Genomic DNA, 23,394 nt, shown 5'->3' with positions numbered 1-23,394 from the left:
CACATAATACTATGTACAGAGAGGAGCTTAAGACCTGAAACTGACAAGAGTGAGATCTTTGGAGAAAATTTAAGTGCATACTGAAATGCTAGGTTAATGGGAAGAGGTAGTGGAAAGTTTCTCACAGTACACAAGAAACCAAAATCCGAGATAGAAAACCTCAGTTCGCTTGTATGTAAGTACTCCAATCATACGGTAATCACTGGGGAAACTTTGACCATCCATCAGCTGTGATAGTTACTGTTTTGTTAATGGTGAGCATAACATAATATCCTGTGAAATATTACTAAATGCCTCTATCAAAAAGTACCTATAACAGATAATTTGAAAGCCTGCCCATGACTGAAACGTATTAGATCCAATGGAAACAAAGAGTGCTGATCACCTTTAAGATCTCTGCATTGAAACTGGCATCAGTGACCATGAGGTAGTTATGGCAACAATGTATACCTAAGTACAAAAGGCATCTAAAACAAGTAAAAGATTTAAGTGTTCAGCAAGATGAAGCAGCAGTAATGTTGTTTCTTAATAAGGAACATTATTTAAACTTTTACAACAAGGCAAGAGGATGTAGAGGCACTATGGTTCAAGTTTAAAAAAATAGCTGACCATGCACCAGATAGTTATGTATCAATTACAATAGTTCATGATGGTTAAGGACTGTTCATGGTATACAGTCACTATAAAGAAACTTCTAAAGAAACTGACTACTCCATAATAGGAATAAAACATAGCACAGGGATATAGACAGGGAGATCCTGAATGAAACATGGCCTGGCAGTCAAGACAGCTATGTGAGAAACCCTCAATGATTTCCATTTCAGAATACTGTCAAAAGATCTTTCACAAAACCCACAGAAATTCTGATCACACGTAAAGGCTGTTAGTAGCACCAAGTTAGTGTTCAGTCGCCCATGGACAAGACAGGAATTAAAAATTGAGGGTAGCAAAGGAAAAGCAGAAATGCATAATTATATTTTAAAAAGTTCAAAAAGGAAAGCCAAGAGTATTATCACAAGTTAATTCTCATACCACTGAAAAGATGTGTGAAATAGAGATTAGTGTCAGTGACAAAGAGAAACAACTGGAATCGTTAAAATCAGACAAGGCCACACGGCCCGATGGAATGCCTATCAGATTCTATACCCAAATTGTGGCCGAGTTAGCCCCTCTGTTAACCATACTCCATCAGAGATCCCTCAAACAAGAAGCTGTGTCCAGTAGTTGGAAGAAAGCTCAGGTCACAGTAGGGCTGTAGAGGGGAGCAGAGAGGGGTGGGGGGACATGCCCCACCCCACTCTCGCAGGGCAGCCAGCCCAAACCCGTGTTTCGTGCTTCAGTGAAAGCAGATGTGAAGCATGGTGATAGTGAATGCTCAAACAAGTGAAGACATTTATCTCTACAAAGCGCATAACAACTATTAGAAATGACATAAATTACGAACACTCTTTCTGATAGAAACCCAATGTAATTCAATACATACAACATTTACATACTGCACGAAACATGTTTGTCAAATTATTTTAGTCTCTCTCAGCTGTGTTTGTATGTAAAGACTCATTATCTGCTGTGTCCGCGTGGGATAAGCTCTCGTGTTTCGCTGTGTGTGTATTAAATCAATCCTCACTGGAGTCATTAACACGTATAATGATGTCGTCAACCACTGTTTCCACTACAGTCATGCTCCACCTCTTGCACTTTTCTTCAGTATACTTCCCAGAACTGAACGCATTGTCAATTAGTTTTTTGTGACAGGCAGTAATCATGTCACCAGAGACGACGTACTCCATCAAGAAATGTTTAATTTTCACCCATACAAATGCAACTGCTTTCAGATCACAACTGTATGGCAGTAGGTGAACTATAGTGTGCCCTGCACTCTTTGCCAGTTCGTCTACTATGTATATCTTTTCACTCTGTTTATTCGCTTGCAGCTCAGCCTTTGTCATGCTGTCAGTGCATTCAACTTTTCTTCTTCACAGCCATTCTATTATTGCCACCCTCAAATAATATATTGATTGTGTTTTGTCCACCTGCCTACATTGATACGACGCACTGTCCATAACAATGACAATCTGCTGGAAGATAAGGGAACACCACTTCGAAAAACTATTTCTTGAAATTGTCAGAGTTCATTTGGCCCCAGTAGTCCCCTTGAGTCGATTTCGCCAAGAACTTTAGCTCTGCTTGCTTCACAAAATTGTCTTTTGAGCCAATACTTGCCACTACCATCCTTCTGGAGCCATTTCCCCATGCCATAACACCCAATATATCTAGTGGCCTCTGCCAGCATTTGCAGCATGTCACATTGCTATCAATCCACGACTCATCAAGATAAAAAATATTTTTTTCAGCTTCCCTAATGCTCCTCATGTGCGCTACGAAATGAGACCACCAAAGAACAATGTCACCACGTTCTTACAACATATTTCATTTGTTCATTATGGATTTCCACACAAATCCCATTGACTTCATTAAAGTTCTCAATGAGGCACTGCCCCATCTCCAACTTATCTTCTTGTGCAGCAATGGAAGAAGTTTTTCCCTGTTTGGTACTACTTTTTCTTGTATGTAGAACTCTGTGATGGTATTCCTTATAACTAATTTACTGAAGTCATCGACTTCTTGAATATTGCTCTCTCTCTCTCTTCCTAAGTGAAACAAAGTAAAAATAAAGTACTTTCACAACCTAGCAGCTGCCTAGTTGGAAGCATCGTCAAATATAAACAGCTTTACACTTGTACAGTACAAATTAGAACTAAAACTAACCTTTTCTTTCCTGGATTATCAGGCAATTCGCCTGAAAGAGAGTAACAAACTTACTAATCCTATCTAATGTTCTTACACTTTTGTCGGTGTAAATGGCAGCTCTCTTACAGGCCTGTGTGATAGGGTGTAGAAGCTTTCTGCTTTCCTATTCCATCTCACAGCACTCCAGCACATTGTGCATCATTTTACAAACACCACTTCATACTACGAGTCTCCCTTTCCTCTTAGGGGTCATAGTAGTAGTAGTTGTTGTTGTTGTGGTCTTCAGTCCTGAGACTGGTTTGATGCAGCTCTCCATGCTACTCTATCCTGTGCAAGCTGCTTCATCTCCCAGTACTTACTGCAACCTACGTCCTTCTGAGTCTGTCCATTCCATTCAACTGCTCTTCTAAGTCCTTTGCTGTCTCTGACAGAATTACGATGTCATCGGCGAACCTCAAAGTTTTTATTTCTTCTCCATGGATTTTAATACCTACTCCAAATTTTTCTTTTGCTTCCTTCACTGCTTGCTCAATATACAGATTGAATAACATCGGGGAGAGACTACAACCCTGTCTCACTCCCTTCCCAACCACTGCTTCCCTTTCATGTCCCTCAACTCTCGTAACTGCCATCTGGTTTCTGTACAAATTGTAAATAGCCTTTCGCTCCCTGTATTTTACCCCTGCCACCTTTAGAATTTGAAATAGTATTCCAGTCAACAATGTCAAAAGCTTTCTCTAAGTCTACAAATGCTAGAAATGTAGGTTTGCCTTTCCTTAATCTTTCTTCTAAGATAAGTCGTAGAGTCAGTATTGCCTCACGTGTTCCAATATTTCTACGGAATCCAAACTGATCTTCCCCAAGGTTGGCTTCTACTAGTTTTTCCATTCGTCTGCAAAGAATTCGCGTTAGTATTTTGCAGCTGTGGCTTATTAAACTGATTGTTCGGTAATCCTCACATCTGGCAACACCTGCTTTCTTTGGGATTGGAATTATTATATTCTTCTTAAAGTCTGAGGGTATTTCGCCTGTCTCATACATCTTGCTCACCAGATGGTAGAGTTTTGTCAGGACCAGCTCTCCCAAGGCCGTCAGTAGTTCTAATGGAATGTTGTCTACTCCCGGGCCTTGTTTCGACTCAGGTCTTTCAGTGCTCTGTCAAACTCTTCACGCAGTATTGTATCTCCCATTTCGTATTCATCTACATTCTCTTCCATTTCCAGAATATTGTCCTCAAGTACGTCGCCCTTGTGTAGATCCTCTATATACTCCTTCCACCTTTCTGCTTTCCCTTCTTTGCTTAGAACTGGGTTTCCGTCTGAGTTCTTGATATTCATACAAGTGGTTCTCCTTTCTCCAAAGGTCTCTTTAATTTTCCTGTAGGCGGTATCTATCTTACCCCTAGTGAGATACCGTATTTACTCGAATCTAAGCCGCACTCGAATCTAAGCCGCACCTGAAAAATGAGACTCGAAATTCAAGGGGAGAGAAAAGTTTTAAGCCGCACCTTCAAATCGAAACAAAGTTGGTCCATTGTAATATGAGACACAATTTAGGTAGAATGAATGATGATACAGCTACAGTAGTTGGGTTCGAGTCGTAAGCTTAGCAGTTAAGCTTTACCACGTAGCCATTGCTATGCGTCAGGCGCTCTGTCCGTATTTATACGGGTACCCTTCCTTTTTCACGTGCTTCGTCTGGTTTGAGTCGATTGCTTATTTTGCTTTGATCTGATACGTGCCGTTTTCTTTGTTATAGGTGTTTGCGTCACTCTAAGCTGAAAATGCATTACTGCATTGTGTCATGCATTGTTTGTCGCATTCTGATAGTGCGTGTTTACAGCCTGTCGCGGCTCGCGGCATGGCTTGCTTTGTGCGCGCTACCGCCGCGTACAGTTAAAAAAGAGGAATCGTCTCATTAGCGAAACAATGGCAAGAGACTGCTATTTGTTGTTACTTACACTGCTGCTTTCTTTGATAATGACCAACAAGAATCAAATAATAGACTGCGTATGATAGAACATGTTCTGAACGAGAGTTAGGCGAAAATTTTTCTCCATTTGAAAATCTTTGCAGCCGCTTCTTTATTACATCAAATGCTGCACAGATTAAAAAATCTAGTCACTTGCCGTGCTTCATTTCTGACTATCACTATTAGGCATAAGAATAATACGAATACAAACATGACACGATACGTACATTCTTCCGCGTTTGCTGTTGTCTCTCTCTAGTTTCGTAGTTTATTAGGCAGACAGAATTTAAATGAGATAGCAGCAAACACGAAATGTTTATATTCGTATTATTCTTATGGTGAAGAGAATACTGTATGTGATTCAAATTTCATCAGGTTCCTGTTAGCAACCATCTCTTCTCACAGATAGGAAAAAATTCAGAACTTAGAGTTGGCCATATTGACAAACATCCCCAACAGTCTTGCCAGTCAGATTTTCGTAGTACACTGAAATTGTGCTACATTCGAAGATGAACAATACGGAATTTGTATTTACTTCGTTGGATTATGTATGAAAATGCAGTGGTCGAAACTCGCAGCGGTGAAAAAAAGCTCGTCTTCCACTTTTTTTTTTAATTAATTTATTTACTGACGCAGAGGTTTTGGCGCCAGTATTTATCTTTGTGCCTACAAAGCATGCCTGCGTAGCGCTACATATATTCGACGGCAGAAGTTAGTTGTGGCAGCACGTACCAACATTTTTTGTAACTTCCGCTTCCTTTGCACTCGATTCTAAGCCGCAGGCGGTTTTTTGGATTACGAAAACCGGAAAAAAAGTGCGGCTTAGATTCGAGTAAATACGGTAAGCCTCTACATCCTTACATTTGTCCTCTAGCCATCCCTGCTTAGTCATTTTGCACTTCCTGTCGATCTCATTTTTGAGACGTTTGTATTCCTTTTTGCTTGCTTCATTTAGTGCATAGTCATAGTAGTATAATGGAAAGCTGTGATTGACCTCTAGCAGCGTCTTCACTCATTTCAAAATACAATACGAGTAACAAGCAATGCAGAACAGAAAGCAAAACAAACTGGATAATACACGAGGCATGGTAATGGTTGGCAATGCAGTAAAAATAGTGGGACATGCCCAATCTCTACTGCTACCTTCAGAAACCGTAGATCAAAACAATCTATATCTAAAACTGCCATGACACAGTGTCCGAGCAATAACTAATAGAATGACCTCCTCCCGGTCAAACAAAGCATGGATTTAAAAAACACAGATCATGTGACACCCAACAAGCACTTTCCTCATGTGACACCCTGAAAGTGAGGAATCGAAGCAGCCCATTAGATGATGTATTTCTCAATTTCTAAGAAGCATTTAACTTCATACCACATCTACACATTATCAAAAGTATGATCATATGAGGCATCATGCGAAATTCCTGACTAGACAGAATTTTTTGTAGTGAGGATGCAACAAGTTATCTCAGATTGAGAGTCACTGGCAGATACAGGCATAACTTTAGGCATACCCCAGGGATGTATGTTGGTTCTCTAGCTGTTCATATTGTATATGACTGACCTTGTGGAAAATATTAACAGTAACATAGCCTTCAGCAGATGATGCAGTTATCTACATGGATGTACAGTCTGAAAGAAACTGCACAAATATTGGTAAGAGTTCGAGTTGGCAACTTTATTCAGAAATGTAAAATTGTACACTTCGCAACACTAAAGTGTCTCAAGATAACTGTATCAACGAAATAGTTGGAATCAGTAAACTCATACAAAAACCTGGGTGTAACAGTTCTTTGTAACACGAAGTGGAACGATCACATAGATCAAGTCATGGGTAAAGCAGGTACCAGACTTCTCTTTATTGGTATAAAGTAGGGAAGTACTGCTTACAAATCACTCTTGAGGCATTTCCTAGGATACTGCTCACACGTGTGGGATCCTTACCCAACAGCACTAACAGTGATATTGAACTTACATAAAAATGATTGAGCAAATACATGCAGGGACGCACTTTCAAGAAGTCATGTTTCCGTGTGGCACAGAAGGTTTCATGAAGGCAAAGTTTCAGCGCAAGATGATCCCAGAGCTGGTCACCCATCTACAGCATACACTGACGCAAATGTAGGGCATGTAAGGCAGTTATTGCAAGACTACTGTCGTGTGTGTGTGTGTGTGTGTGTGTGTGTGTGTGTGTGTAAGCCGCTGTTCCTCAGTGTTAAGGTTTGAATGAGAGTAACACACTGCAATTTAAGAAATTACCGTACATTCTCACTTGTAACATAACTCAACATTTTATAAAAGGAAATTTACTTTGAAAGTAATGCTTCTGAATTTACCATTTGCAATATTTTCCCATGAAAACAGTTGAGCTGTCACACTCATCGGAACAAGGCCCGTGAGAAGTATTGCACTGTCTTTGACACATTTTGCTGTCAGCAGATGTTTGTAGGTACACTGTGTTTTGTCGTTTTAGATGGTGCATTTGCTTTGCAACTAAAGTTTTATTTTAGTTTTATTCTCTTATTTATGTTTTACTGCTGCAGTTGTTGGCTAAAGAAAAATTCTTCATTGGAGTATCAGTTCTTACCTGTCAAAATTACAAAAATTTAACTGAAAATTAAAATAATTTATCTTCCTGTAATTCTAAAAAGTTCCTGGGCTTTTCCAATATTTCTCCGGAATGAAAAAGTTCCTGTTTTTTCCCCACATTTCCCAGATTGTATACACCCTGACCAAGAACTTAACTGAGACACAGACCACTGAAGTGATAGCATGATAGCATGACAGCATACAGACGAACATTAACCTGGCCTAAGGACATAGAACTGAACGGAGATTACGATGAAAAATAGTATTTTATAGCCGAAGAATCAGGAAACCATACAGTGTACTTAAACTACAAATAAATTTAAACTGCTTTGAGGGGGGGAGGCGAGTTGCATTACTTATTGAATGACCTTCATACATATAAATAAAAAAAACTATACTAACCCATGTTCGTAAGTCCACACATAAATATCACTATCAATTGTAAGCCAAGCTCTGCCAATTTCAGGAAATAATCCCATCATACAATTGCACTGCATATCTGGAGAAAGTTAAGTGAGATACTCAACTTTTAATAGCTGTAGAACTTAGCATTTACATTACAATGGTAGAATTGTGTGCATTGATGTATGTAACACACCCTGAACATGCACATACAGTTTTTCCATTTATTCAATTAATGTAACTACAGAATAATGAGATGAATGACTTGCTTTTAAAAACTGACCTCTGTATCAAAAAGCATGCATATAATATAGATTTATTAGGAATGTAAAAAAAGGATACGACCAAAATGCTCCATCACTTCTCTTGGTAAAGGAACTTTGTTAATGGATTTAATTTGTTTCACTGATGAAAGTCCTTCTATAGAAGGATAATCCATTTCTGTTAAGCCGCTGACTGTTGCCGTTCCACCTGAAACCACAAAATTAAATTATAAGGGTTCTCTCAAGCAACTTATAGCCACAGGAAAAGTTGTAGTCATATACAGGGGGGGGGGGATTGACAGTAAAAGGAAGCATCTTTCCACTATATGTATAAGGAAGGAAGCTCCATTCACAGAGGGAGGAATGGCAACAAGAAATGAGATAATTCTTAAGACTTCTCTAACAAATTGAGTTAGAGGAGAAATAACAGGACAGGACAAGACAAGGAAAAAAGCTTTTAAGGTTCTGAGGCCTAATAATCATGTCTGAAATTTCCATTTTGATCATACAGTAAAAAAGTTCTTAAGTAGAGGCCCTTCAATTAAATATAATATTAGGACTACAGGCTTGTCATTAGACAGTAAATAGAATTCCATAGTGAACAGATAAAGTAGCCTTCAAAGAGTGACATGACACTGTGCTGTTGCTAGCTCTTGTAGTTTTTATTTTTGAGTCATGTCCTCTGGTTGATGTGGCCTGCCATGAATTTCTCTTTGTGCCAGTCTCTTCATTCCAGAATAGCACCTAAATCCTACAGCCTAAATTATTTGTTGGATATATTCGAATCTGTGTCTTACCCTACAGTTTTTTTCCAACCAAAACTCCCTCTTGTACCATAGGGGTTACTACACAATGTCCTATTACCCTGTCTCTTCTCAGTTTTTTCCATACGTTCATTTCTTCACTGATACTTCTTTAGTATCACATCTCAGATACTTTGACTCTTCTTTTCTGGCTTTTCCCACAGCCCATAATTCTCTAACACACAATGTTGTGCTCCAAATGTATATTCTTATAAATTTCTTTGTGTGTTTGATACTAGTAGACTTCTTTTGGCTATGAATGCCCTCTTTACCTGGGTATTTTTAATGTACACATTGCTTTGTCCATCATGTATTATTTTACTTACAAGGTAGCATAATTCTTGAACTACTAGTGCTTTGCGGTCACCAAGCGTTTCATTAAGTTCATTGCTAATGTCATTTCTGATACCCTAATTACTTTTGTCTTTCTTCAGTTACTCTCAGTCCATACTTTGTATTCATTAGGCTGTTCATTCCATCCAGCAAGTCCCATATTCTTCATTTTCCCTGAGGTTGGCAATGCCATCAGCGAATATTATCACTTTGAAATTTAATCACATTCCTTTATTTCAGTAGGACGAACAGTAGGGGACAAAAACTATTGCCCTGTCTTACACCCTTTTCTTTCTGAGAATTTCATGCTTGATCTTCCAACATAACTGTCCCTTTTGGTTGTTGTACAAATTGTATGTTACCCATATTTCCTTACAAATTACTCCCACTTTTCTGAATAAACAAAACCTATGAACATAGCTTTATTTTTCTTGTCTTGCTCTCATTATCAAGCACAATGTTAGAACTGCCTCTCAGGCACCATTATCTTTCAAAAAACCAAACATATCATCTTTCAAGAGCTCCTCAATTTTCTTTTCCATTCTTCTGTATATTATTCGTGTTTGGAACTTGGACACAGGAGCTGTTAAACTGATTGTATGATATCTCTTGCCCTTGTTATCTTAGGGATTGGTGGATGTTTTCCTGCAAGTCTGATGGTATGTCACCAGTCTCTGATTCTACACACCCACCTGAAAAATCATTTAGTTACTTCACCCAGCAATTTTAGAAATTTCAAAACGATGTTATTTATCCCTTCTGCCTCAGACGATTGCAAGTCTTCTGAAGCTCTGTGAAAACCTGGATCCTCTATATTTTCCATATCAACCCCCATTTATTCTTCTACTGCATCAGTGTTTCTCTGCTTTGTAGAAGTCTCGAATGTACTCTTTCGACCTATCTGCTCCTTCCCCTGTGTTTAAAGCTGGAATTCCCACTGCATTCTTATTGTTGGTGCTCTTACTTTTAATTTCACTGAAGGTTCTTTTTAGAATTAACTTTGTAAGCAGTGATAATTTCAAGAGGTTACCTACACTAAATTTATGGTTGGTTGGTTTGTGGGATTAAAGGGACCAGACTGCTACAGTCATCAGTCCCTTTTTCCAAAACTTAAAAACACCCACACAGAATAAAAACAAACAAGAAAAAGATGACAGACGACACAGGACAAGAGAAACTTAGACAAAGACCAGACAAAACATAGTAAAATCACACAGAGTGTGACAGTGGTTGGCCGGCCAGAGAGAAAAAAAAGGAAAAGCCAACCACCGAGAAAAATATTAAAAACTCAGTCTAAAACCGTAGGACAAAGGACAGACTCAACACAAAATAAAGACAAACACTTAGAGCAAGTGATAAAAGCCCCCTGACCGAATAAAACGCAAAACTAAGCCCGCCATGGCAGTATCACCTGTTAAAAGGGCAGGGAGCATATCACGCAGCGCAAATGTCTGTCTGAGCACAGCTAAAAGCGGACAGGCCAATAAAATGTGCACCACTGTCAAAACCGCCCCGCAGCGACAGAGAGGCAGGTCCCCACGGCTCAGTAAATGCCTATGCGTCAGCCGGGTGTGTCAAACGCGGAGCCAACAAAGGATGACCGAGTCCCTGCGAATGGCTCGCATGGATGACCATCACACAGCCGTCGTCTCCTTGACAGCACAGAGTTTATTAGGTGTGGTCAGATCGCGCCATCAGCATCCCAAAGCGAGATAACTGCGCGGCGTAAGACTGCCCGCAAATCAGTCTCCGGGAGGCCTACCTCCAGAAATGGTTCACTGGTGGCCTGTTTGGCCAGGCAGTCTACATGTTCATTGCCGGGTATCCCAATATGGCCTGGGGTCCACACAAAGACCACACAGCGGCCGCAACGGGCAAGAGCATGGAGGGACTCCTGGACAGCCATCACCAGACGAGAGCAAGGGAAACACTGGTCGATAGCTCGTAAACTGCTCAGGGAGTCACTACAGAAAACTAAAGACTCACCTGAGCAGGAGCGGGTATACTCTAGGGCAAGAAAGATGGCGACCAGCTCAGCAGTGGAAATGCTGCAGCCAGCCAGCAATGAATGTTGTTTGTAGTGGTCCCCTAGAGTGAGAGCACAACCAACATGACCAGCAATCATCGAACCTTCAGTGTAAACAAAGCCAGAGCCCTGATACGTGACAAGGATGGAAAGAAAGCGGCGGTGGAAGGCCTCCGGAGGGACTGAGTCCTTCGGGTCCTGTGCCAATTCGAGCCGAAGGCAAGGGCAAGGCACACACCATGGGGGTGTACGCAGAGAGGCCCGGAAAGGAGGTGGAAGAGGTAAAACACCAAGCCCGGAGAGAAGCTCTCTGACATGGACCGCGATCGTACAACCTGACTGCGGCCGATGTTCTGGGAGATGGACGACCAACTGTGGGAACAGAAGACGATAGTTAGGGTGCCCGGGCAAGCTACAAACATGTGTAGCATAAACGGCCAGTACACGTTGACGCCGTAACCGCAGTGAAGGGACACCTGCCTCCACAAGTATGCTGTCCACAGGGCTGGTCCAGAAAGCACCAGTGGCAAGTCGGATCCCGCTGTGAAGGATTGGGTCCAGCACCCACAACGCAGATGGGGATGCTGAACCATAAGCCAGGCTCCCATAATCCAGACGGGACTGGATTAACGCCTGGTAGACCCGTAAGAGGGTAGAGCAGTCAGCGCCACAGCTGGTGTGGCTCAAGCATCGCAGAGCATTAAGATGCCGCCAACACATCTTTTTAAGCTGCCGAATATGTGGGAGTCAAGTCAACCGGGCATCAAAAACCACACCCAAAAACCGATGTGTCTCCGCCACACCAAGAAGTCCGCCGGCAAGATAAAGCTGCGGCTCAGGGTGAACTTCTCGTCGCCAGCAGAAATGCATAATGCAGGTCTTGGCAGCCGAAAACTGGAAGCCATGCGCTACAACCCAAGACTGCGCCTTGCGGATAGCGCACTGCAGCTGACGTTCAGCAGCTGCAATGCCAATGGAGCTATAGCAGAGGCAGAAGTCGTCAGCATACAAGGAAGCTGAGACAGACGTTCCCACCACCGCAGCGAGCCCGTTAATTGCAATTAAAAACAGGCAGTCACTTGGGACAGACCACTGCGGTGCCCCGTTCTCCTGAACTCGGGAGGAAATGTGGAAGGCCGCAACTTGCACGCGGAAGGTACGATGTGACAGAAAATTTTGTGGGAAAATCGGCAATGGACCCTGAAGACCCCAACCATGAAGCGTAGAGAGGATGTGATGGCGCCATGTCGTATTGTACGCCTTCCGCATGTTGAAAAAGACAGCAACGAGGTGATGACGGCGGGCAAAGGCCATACGGATGGCTGACTCCAGGCTCACCAGATTGTCGGCAGCAGAGCGGCCTTTATGGAATCCACCGTGAGACGGAGCCAGAAGGCCCCGAGACTCGAGTACCCAACTCGACCGCCGGCTCACCATGTGTTCGAGCAACTTGCAAAGAACGTTGGTGAGGGTAATGGGGCGGTAGCTGTCCACCTCCAATGGGTTCTTGCCAGGTTTCAAAATGGGGATAACAATGCTGTCCTGCCATTGCGACGGAAACTCACCCTCAACCCAGACACGGTTGTAAAGGGCGAGGAGGCGTCACCGGCAGTCCACTGAAAGGTGTTTGAGCATCCGACAGTGGATGCGATCTGGCCCGGGAGCTGTATCAGGGCAAGCCGCTAGGGCACTGTGGAGTTCCCACTCACTGAATGGTACATTGTAGGATTCAGGATGGCGGGTGCAAAATGAAAGGTTCCGACGTTCCACCCGCTCTTTAATGGAGTGGAAGGCCAGTGGGTAATTCGTAGATGCGGAACTCTGAGCAAAATGCTCTGCCAAGCACTTTGCAATTACGTCGGAGTCAGTAGAAACTGCTGCATTCAGTGAGTGCGCAGGGACGCTGACAGGGGTCCAATAGCCATAGAGGCACCTAATCTTGGCCCAAACCTGTGATGGAGAGATATGGAGCCCAATGGTGGAGACATACGGTTCCCAGCACTCCTGCTTTCGTTGGCAGATAAGGCAGCAGGCCTGCGCACGCAGCCGTATGAAGGCGATGAGGTGTTCTATTGAGAGATGTCACTTGTGACGCTGGAGCGCCCGCCGGCAATCTTTAATCGCCTCAGCGATCTCAGGCGACCACCAAGGCACAGTCCTCTGCCGAGGGGACCCAGAAGAACGGGGAATGGCAGATTCTGCGGCAGTAACGATGCCGGTGGTGACAGAGTGAACCACCGCATCAATGGCTTCATTAGAAAGAGGTGCAATAGCGGCCATGGAGGAGAACAAGTCCCAGTCAGCCTTATTCATAGCCCATCTGCAAGGGCGCCCAGAAGAGTGACGCTGTGGCAGTGACAGAAAGTTCGGAAAGTGGTCACTACCACACAGGTCGTCATGCACACTCCATTGGACAGACAGTAAGAGGCTACGGCTGCAGATCGAAAGGTCGATGGCAGAGTACGTGCCGTGTGCCACACTGAAATGTGTGAAGGCACCATCGTTTAAAAGGGAGAGATCGACCTGTGCCAATACATTCTCAACGGTGGCGTCTCGACCTGTTGCCACTGACCCACCCCACAGAGGGTTATGGGCGTTGAAGTCGCCCAGTAACAGGAAAGGTGGCAGCAAATGGGCTATCAGCGCCGTCAGGACATGCTGCGGGACAACATCATCCGGTGGAAGATAGAGATTGCAGACAGTAACAGCCTCTGGCGTCCACACCCGAACAGCGACAGCCTCCGAAGGTGTTTGTAGAGGGACAGACTCGCTGTGAAAAGAGTGAAGGACATATATGCAGACGCCACCAGATACCCTTTCACAAGCTGCCCAGTTCTTATAATAACCCCGATAGCCACGGAGGGCGGGGGTTCGCATTGGCGGAAACCAAGTATCTTTAAGAGCAATGCAGAAGAAAGGGTGAAGGCTGAGAAGTTGTCAGAGCTCAGCAAGATGGTGGAAGAAACCGCCGCAGTTCCACTGGAGGACGACATTGTCCATGGCTGAGGAAGGCGGGAAGGGAGTGGGGAAGCAGATTACGCAACTGGGTCACTTGCTGCCACCAATTCAGTACCCACACGAATGATATTCATTGCATCCGAGGGTCCACTGAGATCCAGGTCTTCAGCAGACGCCAGAATCTCGACCTCATCCTCAGATGCTGAGCTTGTAGGAAGCGGTGGGACGGGTGCCACTGCAATGTCGGGATTCTTGGGAACCACCACCTTTTTCTGTTTCTCTCGCTGTGCCTTCGGTGGTTCAGGCTGGGAGGGCTTCACTGGGTCAGTCTCAGGGACGGACGACGACCGTGAGGCCCTACGACCAGCGACTGGTGGTTGTTCCAGTCACTTGCGGGTGTCTGCTTTTCCGATGGTCGGAACTTGCGAAGGGAGGTCCCCAAGGGACCCCTTCCTGGCGAGAGTAGCCGAAGAAGTCTTACTCTTCTCCGGATGGGAAGTGGGAACTGATGTCCCCGATGGTTGGGGTGGTATTGCTCCTGAAATAGATGGAGCAGGAGCAACAGGGAGTGAAGTGCCCCCTCACAATCAAGGGGGCCGGTGGATTCTGACCAATCATAGAGCCAACCGTACATGACGACACGGGAGATGGGAGAACTGTTGTTGCAGCAACGGTGTAGGTTGACGTCATTGGCACAGGACTAAGCCTCTCATATTTCCACTTAGCCTCGGTGCAGGTCAGAGGGTCCAGGGTCTTATATTCCATTATCTTCCGTTCTTTCTGGAAAATCCTACAGTCCGGTGAGCAGGGGGAATGGTGTTCTCCGCAGTTAACACAGATAGGAGGCGGGGCACATGGAGTATTGGGATGCGAAGGACGTCCAAAATCTCGACACGTGATGCTGGAAGTACATCGGGATGACATATGCCCAAACTTCCAGCATTTAAAACACCACATCGGAGGAGAGACATATGGCTTCACATCACAGCGGTAAACCATTACCTTGACCTTTTCGGGTAAGACATCACCCTCGAAGACCAAGATGAAGGCACTGGTGGCTACCTGATTATCCCTCGGACCCTGATGGACGCGCCGGACGAAGTGAACACCTCGTCGTTGTAGGTTGGCGCATAGTTCATCATCTGACTGCAGAAGAAGATCCCTGTGGAAGATAATACCCTGGACCATGTTTAGACTCTTATGGGGCATGATGCTAACTGAAACATCCCCAACTTGTCACAAGCCAGCAACCTCCGTGACTGGGCAGAGGATGCCGTTTTGATGAGAACTGAACCAGAGTGCATTTTGGACAAGCCTTCCACATCCCCAAACTTGTCCTCTATACGAACCACAAAAAACTGGGGTATCGTCGACATAAATGATTCACCATCAACTTGTGTACAGACAAAGTACCGGGCTGAATAATCCGCACTGCTGTCTTTAGCCATACATGCCTCCCATGGAGTGGCCAGGGAGGGAAATGATCTCTGATCATATTTCTTCCCGTTGAGGTTAGACCTCGATCACTTAGAGACTGCTGGTGGAGGCCCACCAGCGAGAGATGATGTACCACTGTTCATTGCGGGTCATCCGCCCTGATGCCAACCACTCCGACCAGGGGCTCTCACCACGAATGCCACCCAGCCACAGCAAAGACTACCTGGCAGGATGGCCTTTGCCGGGAATCCTGATGCCCCAGAGGGCTAGGCATCTACACCTAGGCATACGTGGGGAGGTAGCAGCTCAAGCATCAGCAATGCGAGCCCTGTGTAATCAGGGGGCTACCCCCAAGAGGGTACATGACGACCCCACCACAACAGACTGGCTACCATGCTGGGTGTCTGGTGTCTAATATCCATGTGTATCATGAGGACGAAGATGGAAGTGCACATGGAGGGCATGTATGCTACCCGGAACACACTGCAGCTGATGTGGCCGGAAGCTCGGTGTAAGGCCAACTCCATGACAATATCGGGTGTGCCAGATCTTAGGGCAAGATGGATACAGAATGCACCACGTGAGGCGTCCTTCCCCAAACGGTACGCACTAACGGAAAATTTTGAAATATAGTGGTCAAATCCTGTAGGGGACCATCACATTAAGGCCGAAACGTTGGAGACTCCTTTTAGTCGCCTCTTATGACAGGCAGGAATACTGCGGGCCTATTCTTACCCCCGGACTCGCAGGGGGGCTAAATTTATGGAAGAGTAGAGGAAGCTTATGAGTGAGCATATAAAAACACTTGAGTGGGCTGGGGAGGGGGTCACACTCCTTAAGACAGTCAAAATAGGATTGAGCAACTTTTTAGAAGCCATTGCTGCACTCAGTGATTACAGTTTTGTACGTGAGATGTAGTAGAATACCTTGCAGTCATCAGACAGTGAACATGTTTAGTGGTGTGATGTTACTTAAATACAGACAATAGCAATATTAAGTACTCAGCCTGTAAATTCAATGAAGATGTATATAGACTGTGGATATTTTTTTTAGAAATTCTGACATGTAATGAACTAATTTTTGGGTGTAATCCATTTGAAAATGGCTACACCGTAGAACCTGCATTTGTAGATTTTGTGAATAAAGTTGTAACTGTCAAAACTGGCAAAGTTGTTTTTTCAAACTGATATAAACACACATTTCTAAGGAGGACAAACAGGAGCTTAATGCAAGAAGAATGTGGTTAAAACCTGAAATAATAATAAGTATAAGAAAACAAGGAAGATAATAAACAGGGTAAGAGGGGAATGACTGGACTAGCAAGAGTACAGATGGCACTCGGGAAGTCCCCAGGCTCAGCATGTGGCAGGAGGCACACCTCCCAACAACCTAATGTCTTCTGACTCTAATAAAGGTCAAAACATTAAAGCTGGGATGAAAAATAGTCTCTTGGAGAAAGCATAAAACCTCTCCAGCTGTCCTTTCATTATCAGCCACGATTGGGCATAAGACGTCCTTATGATTCCTGTGTTCGTCAAATAGCTGTAATGATGGGGCCACTCTGGGAAGATGTGAACCAGCAGTAGCAAAGAATCACAGCCATGTAGGTGGGGTGGGGAGGGGTCTGGCTCTGGCTGCAAAGTTTAAAATCACAACCCATATGGGCATTACCAACACAAAGCCAGCATAAGGCAGTGGACTCTCTCCAAGACAAACAGAAGGAGTAACATTGCACAGCAGTGGTCTCCACAATAGCACACAGTTTGTTGGAAGGAGCAGAAGCCCATCTTTCTCGGCTTTAACTGTGATTGATTGCACGCTCACAAAACAGTGACCAGATGCCATATAACAAATGCCCTAGTTAAGCGATCATTTACTCTTTACCCGAGTTTCTCACATTACTTAGGATCGAAAAAAGGAGAACGGCTAATATTGGTCTATAGTCTGCAGACTGTTCAAAAATTCAAAGCATAACAAATGTAAGTTGTAATTTTTCTTCTCAATGAAATGTAGGAGATCCAGAAATAACCATCAGTTCTGCCTTGAACGCAGTACAAGTCTCTTGCAAAGAGTGCTGTTTCTAGTGTTTGGCATACGTGAAAACATACCATGTCTTTTCTGTATCTCTACGTTGTCATAATAAATGATTTCAGTTGCAGCAGGGCTGAGAGGAAGCTACGATGGAAAACAATGGTGGCGCCAAGAAATTTTAAGCCCTCATAATAGTTGACTTGTGGTCTGTGCACATATCAAGGTGGGATAGTAGCACGTCCTTGAAGAGACGCATGGAAGCTGCTACAAAGAATTTCCTAATGCATTCCAATTTGAACAATGGGTCGGCATTCCTGGGAAGGAAAAAGAATCTGATATTCAAAAGGCTACAGAACTGGAACATAGTAGCAGTGTAAATGACAAGCAGTTGGTGGTGTCAGAAGTCTACACTTTTCCTTCAGTGATGAGCCTAAACCCACAATAATGAAGTGAATCTAAAAATCAAAAAGCTAATGGTGCTGCTGAATCTTCATCTGGCATTCATAATCTAGTTGTGACACGAGGCACTGGAGAGTGATGAAACTGTTGTCCTGAGAGGTATGGCTAAGAAAACCAAGAGCTTTTACGCTCCACTTGCAACTTGTTTTTGGTTGACATATGGGTTAATCATGCCTGTTTACAGCCTGAGAGAAGGTCCAAAAAACTGTGAATGTGTGATTGTCTTGATGTGTTGGTTCTCAACTAGAGCTCTGGGGATGGTTGAACAACTGCACAGCGGCAAAAACGTACAAGCTGTGTTTTAGTGGGTGAAAACTGAAAGCCATGATGAAGGGTCAAGAACAGACTCCTGTGCATGAATACTGAAACTGAGGTCCAGGTTAAGGGGTGGCAACAGACATTAGGTTCTTGAAACAGATCAGTCCTAATCCGGGGCCTGGGCACAAACCAAAGGGGAGGGGGGGTGAGAAAACATGGGTAGTAATTGTAGGGAGTATAAGTGCAAGTCTTGGTAGTCAGCTGTGAGGAGCATTCCACTTAGTAATCCTACCCAGTGGCAGTTGACAGGGGGTCAATGCCCTTTGCACGCAAGAAAGAATAGGATATACCGAAGGGTCAGGAAATTGTCAAATTGCAGTTGCATAGGTGTGTACGAGTTGGTACTGTTGAAGCTGAAGAATGAAGACCCTCACTTTGGAAGAGTGACACTCTCAGGACTGGGTCCAACAACTTCAAAGCTGAAGACACTACCGAGGCATAAACCTGGCAAACAAAGTCCCCAAGTGTGACTGGATCAATGCCCAGTAGATTTGATAGTGAATGGTGCAATCCACACCTGAAGATGTGTGGGCAAGGAAGCAGAGAAACAACATTTTGCGTTCAGTCAGTCTTTAGTTGAGAAATATGGAGCAGCCAAATCAGTTCTTTAACAAAAAGAAAATTCAAAAACCGCTTCCAGCACGGCACCCAAGTAAAGTTCTGGGACAGCATGGACTGTGATAAGATGACATAAATGCTGATCTGTGTTTTTGTAGAAGAAATTTGGAAACCACAGGAAAGGGTCCATGCAGAGAAGTAACAACTCTGACCTGGAACAACTGATGAAATAAAAACTGAAGTAAAAGTCAGTACGGACACACAAAAGACCAGTCACAGAGTCTGATGGTGCCAGGCAATGGCGGGTGTTGGGAGTCAAGGAAATGCCTGTCGGACTACTTTTTCTAATCTAAGAAGGTGGCATAGTATGGACTGTCCCTCCCAGAAACCACAAGAGGCACCCACTACCGAACAAAGGCATGAAAGGCATGACATGGGTGACTGACAAGAAGAATGGAAGTAATTGGATACGATAGAGGCAGAAACTGCAATACAGAAAAGGAAGTGTTCATCCTGCAGCTCAGTGTCCCATGCTCGCAACACACACACACACACACACACACACACACACACACACACATGAAAGTCTTTAAGTCTTGTGGTAGGAACATTCCACTAATAAGGCTATTAGAGATTGAACACACACAGATCAGATAATCATATGTCAGTAAACTGGGCCCTGTCCTTTTCAAAAGAACTTAATATTGGCAGGATGGCCTGATACAGACCTGAAAGCCACACCTTCCTAACACAAGGCCAGGTTCTGACCACATTTCCACATCACGCAGTTCTGTGAGGTTTTAACTAACAAGACATCCTACTTCTTTACTGAAATATAATATTAACCACCACAGTGAATCATCTACAATAGCTGGATTGAAGTTGCAGTCTTATGTAATCTAATGCTAACCACAGGACCACAATGACATGGATTTTTATTTTTAATGCAATGCTGCAAATAGAACACTGCCATCACTTGACAAGATATGCCTTCACATCCACCACCATTCACCAACACTAATTGTAGACAGCCCCACAAACCAAGTGAACTGAGTCACTGGAGGAAGTAATGCTCCTCTCTTCTAAATTGACTGCTGACTGCACATTGCACACTCAGAATCAGCACAAATGTGTCCATGTTGGAGGAGATCCACTACCTCCTCCAGGTCAGAATATGTAAGAATTGCTAAGTGCTGCTTCCAGACAAGCACAATTATATTTAAGTAAATTAATTTTACATAGGCAATGTCTGAATCATGCTGAAGCAGCAACAGCAGTCAGATGAAATTAGGTTAGCCAGCTATGTGACTAATACTTACTGACAAAGAGTCAGAACGATCATATATGAAAATGGAGAGGTACTAATAAACTCAACATGCAGTCCACTTCATAAATCATTTAACTTTGTACATCATCTGTCAATGTGAGGGAGAAATAATTTGTAAGAACATGAATAGCGTGGAGAGCCAGAAGGAGGCAGCATTCCACCAAGATATGAGCAACTTTAACTTCAGTGATTCATAACTTGTTTATTTGAATTCTGCCAATCCACAACTTTAATTCAACAAATGTGATGAGGTTTCTAGTGTTGGAAAAGAATAATTAATGAAAAATGGGAATCCCTGGATGCAAAGCAGTATTGTGGAAATTTAGAGCGCCGACATTTGAGGCAGACTGCCAAATAATTCTACTGCCGCAAACATACACTTTGTGTATGAATCACAATGATAACACAAATGAAATTAAGGCTAGTACAGAGGGTCATCCGGTCCTTTTTTGCCATCTATTTGTGAGTTCGTGAGGGGGACACGAAAGGAAATGACCAGTAAATGGTAATAGTTACTCTCCGCCACACATTATATGGCGGCCTGCCAAGTATTTAATTACAGCTGTAGTAATAAGTATTATCAAAAACAATGGACACCACATTGTCCACTAATAAAATATTTTAAAATTCCTTTAATTCCTTGCTTATATATATGCGAGATCTTTATTTTCTTATACATGAAGTACACAGACTTGAAAGTAACAGTTTCAAATAAAACTACAGAACTTTATACAGAGAAAATTTTAAACTTCAAACACACTATTTAAAACCAGGATGTATGGAGTTCAGCATTAACAATAAACTGAAAGATAGTAATACAATCAACACGGAGCTTTGATTTGCTAAAAAGACTGCTTGTCATTCACGTAGAATGAGGAATTCACAGAAAACAGTATCAAAGTTTGGATAAGAGATTATCATATTTTACTATTTACCAGGAAACTATTTGCTATGTTATAAGATTTTGGCACAATCAATTATTCAAAATGACAGTCACAATCGCATTATTTATTTTGCCGCCAACCAGTTTCAACCTGCGATTGTGTCATCTTCAGGGCAATTTACACCATTTAGTCACTCGCTGGAGTTGTCACCCTGCCTGTGCACTGTTGGCAGGTCGCTCGCTGGAGTCGTCACCCTGCCCGTCACCACAGTTGGTAGTTACCAACCGTGCACAGGCAGGGTGACGACTCCAGCAAATGACCAAATAGTGTAAATTGCCCTGAATATGACCCCATCGTGGGTTGAAACCAGTTGGCGGCAAAATAAATAATGCGATTGTGACTGTCATTTTGAATAATTGATTATATGTAAATTAATCGTTGTTATCTCCACACAACTATGTTGTCTAAAAATTTTGGCATGAACTGTGTCATAAAAACAACACTGTATAATAAGGACCAACCAAATGTATAGTGTTAAGATACTGACTTCACATGCAGGAGGACGGAGTTTCCCCAGTTTACTTATCCTGGTTTAGGTTTTATGTGATTTTAATAAATCATTGCACGTACATGCCGGGATGGTTCCTTAAGCAAGGCCATGGGCAACCACCTGCCCTAACCTCATGAAACATTTTTATATTCTGAGTGTATGTATATTTGAAATATTTATTTCCATTTTATTATGACAAATACTGTATCACTGTCAGAATCCCTGGATGAAAGAGTAAGCATTTTAAATTTTTTGGATTCCATGAAGTCAGGAAACCAATTCAGTTGCTACCCACAGTATTAGTCTGAATACCACATCACTATCATCTGCAGTAATTGGAAGTATGTTACATATACAGTAGTCTCACAAATTATGACAATTATCTAGTATGAGTTGTGAGTTGGAAGAGAGAGAGAGAGAGAGAGAGAGAGAGAGAGAGAGAGAGAGAGAGAGAAACTGATTTTGCCATGTAACATACCTTGTGCTACTTGGGTGACTTCTATTAAAGACGGGAAACAATTGTCTTTCTGAAGAGCTCTATCAAGTGCCCTTCCAGCAAGTTCCAGAGATTCGACATGGGACCTAAATGGGTCCAACGGCACAGCTCTGTCCATGGCTGAGCTCAGCATATTTCTGAAAAAGAAATAATTACGATCCGAGATGTGGAAAAGGCAGATGGGCGTTTATTGTTGTACAGACATCAGCACAGTATTAAAAGTGAACATTCTGCTTGGGAGCCCGTGTGTGTGTATATCGTGTAACAGCAAGTACACTACTTTCAAATAGATGTGCCCACTGTTACCTGTGATCATTTTCAATGTATAAAAAGTAACGTTAACTTAATAAAACTAATGGAGCATTCTCAAATCTTGATTGCATCGGCTCTTCGACTATTTAAGGACACTATCGCTGCACAAACATAGAACACTAGTCTCGGATGTAGCTCGACGTGTTTATATACCTCAAAATGTGTGTTTCCTGTTTTGAGACTAAATAAATAATGTTGCTGGTTTGAGATCTGCGAATTTTTGTTCAAATTATGTTTTTCTCCCACATAAGAACTGGAACATAAACAACTTTTAATTAGAAGTCTAAATGCTATTCTTTTCTGCGCCTGAAGTTCAACAGGTTTTTAGGTGCGTTGCTGTGATTCTTTTATTGGATATCTTACGTAGTGGTCAACTTTCTTAACACTCATTTCACACTGTGGCTGCTCTGTGACAATTCAGCATACTTTTCATTCATGAAATCATCTATGATCGTTTATCATTTAACAATACCGGCACCAAATGTCATAACGCCCAATTACGCTACGTGACGCTAACTTACAGCAGACAATGTTAATTCAAATATCTCCGTAAACAAACATTCGTGTTGTCCATTACATACTCACATTTCACGGATGTGTAACAAACGTAAGTATTAAAACAACGTGATTTCGGCGCTCCTGTGGATTTCATATCAACCAAACGGCTAACGCTGATTCGTTGCCAACATTGACACCACAACTTCTCTCCGCAACATACCAAATTGAAGATATCGCAAGTAAAAAAAGAAAAAGGAAATAACTGACAAAACTGCAGAAAAACATAGAATAATTAATACCACACTCTTTCTACTACTTTCGATATTTCTTGGATGATGCGTACATAAACTATTCAAAGTGAAAAGTAACGGAGTTCACCTGAGGATAATAATATAATCTTACGAGAAAACACGGTACTAATTAAT

General features: G+C 43.0%; 1 protein-coding gene across 1 annotated transcript in view; it reads right to left on the bottom strand.

Moving 5' to 3' along the window:
- The window catches only part of LOC126187878 (nuclear pore complex protein Nup155), a 261,223-nt gene extending 238,076 nt beyond the window's left edge, over window positions 1–23,147 (bottom strand). The window contains 4 exon segments of the mRNA XM_049929211.1: window positions 7,717–7,813; window positions 8,059–8,187; window positions 22,142–22,296; window positions 23,057–23,147. Of these exon segments, the coding sequence (XP_049785168.1) occupies window positions 7,717–7,813; window positions 8,059–8,187; window positions 22,142–22,292 (377 nt within the window). The 5' untranslated portion in view covers window positions 22,293–22,296; window positions 23,057–23,147.
- Window positions 23,148–23,394: the final 247 nt, after the last annotated feature.

The sequence above is a fragment of the Schistocerca cancellata genome, chromosome 5, assembly GCF_023864275.1.
Source record: "Schistocerca cancellata isolate TAMUIC-IGC-003103 chromosome 5, iqSchCanc2.1, whole genome shotgun sequence".
Taxonomy (NCBI): Eukaryota; Metazoa; Arthropoda; class Insecta; order Orthoptera; family Acrididae; genus Schistocerca; species Schistocerca cancellata.
The sequence above is the reverse complement of the archived record's forward strand: the minus strand, read 5'-3'. Positions and strand labels throughout refer to the sequence as shown.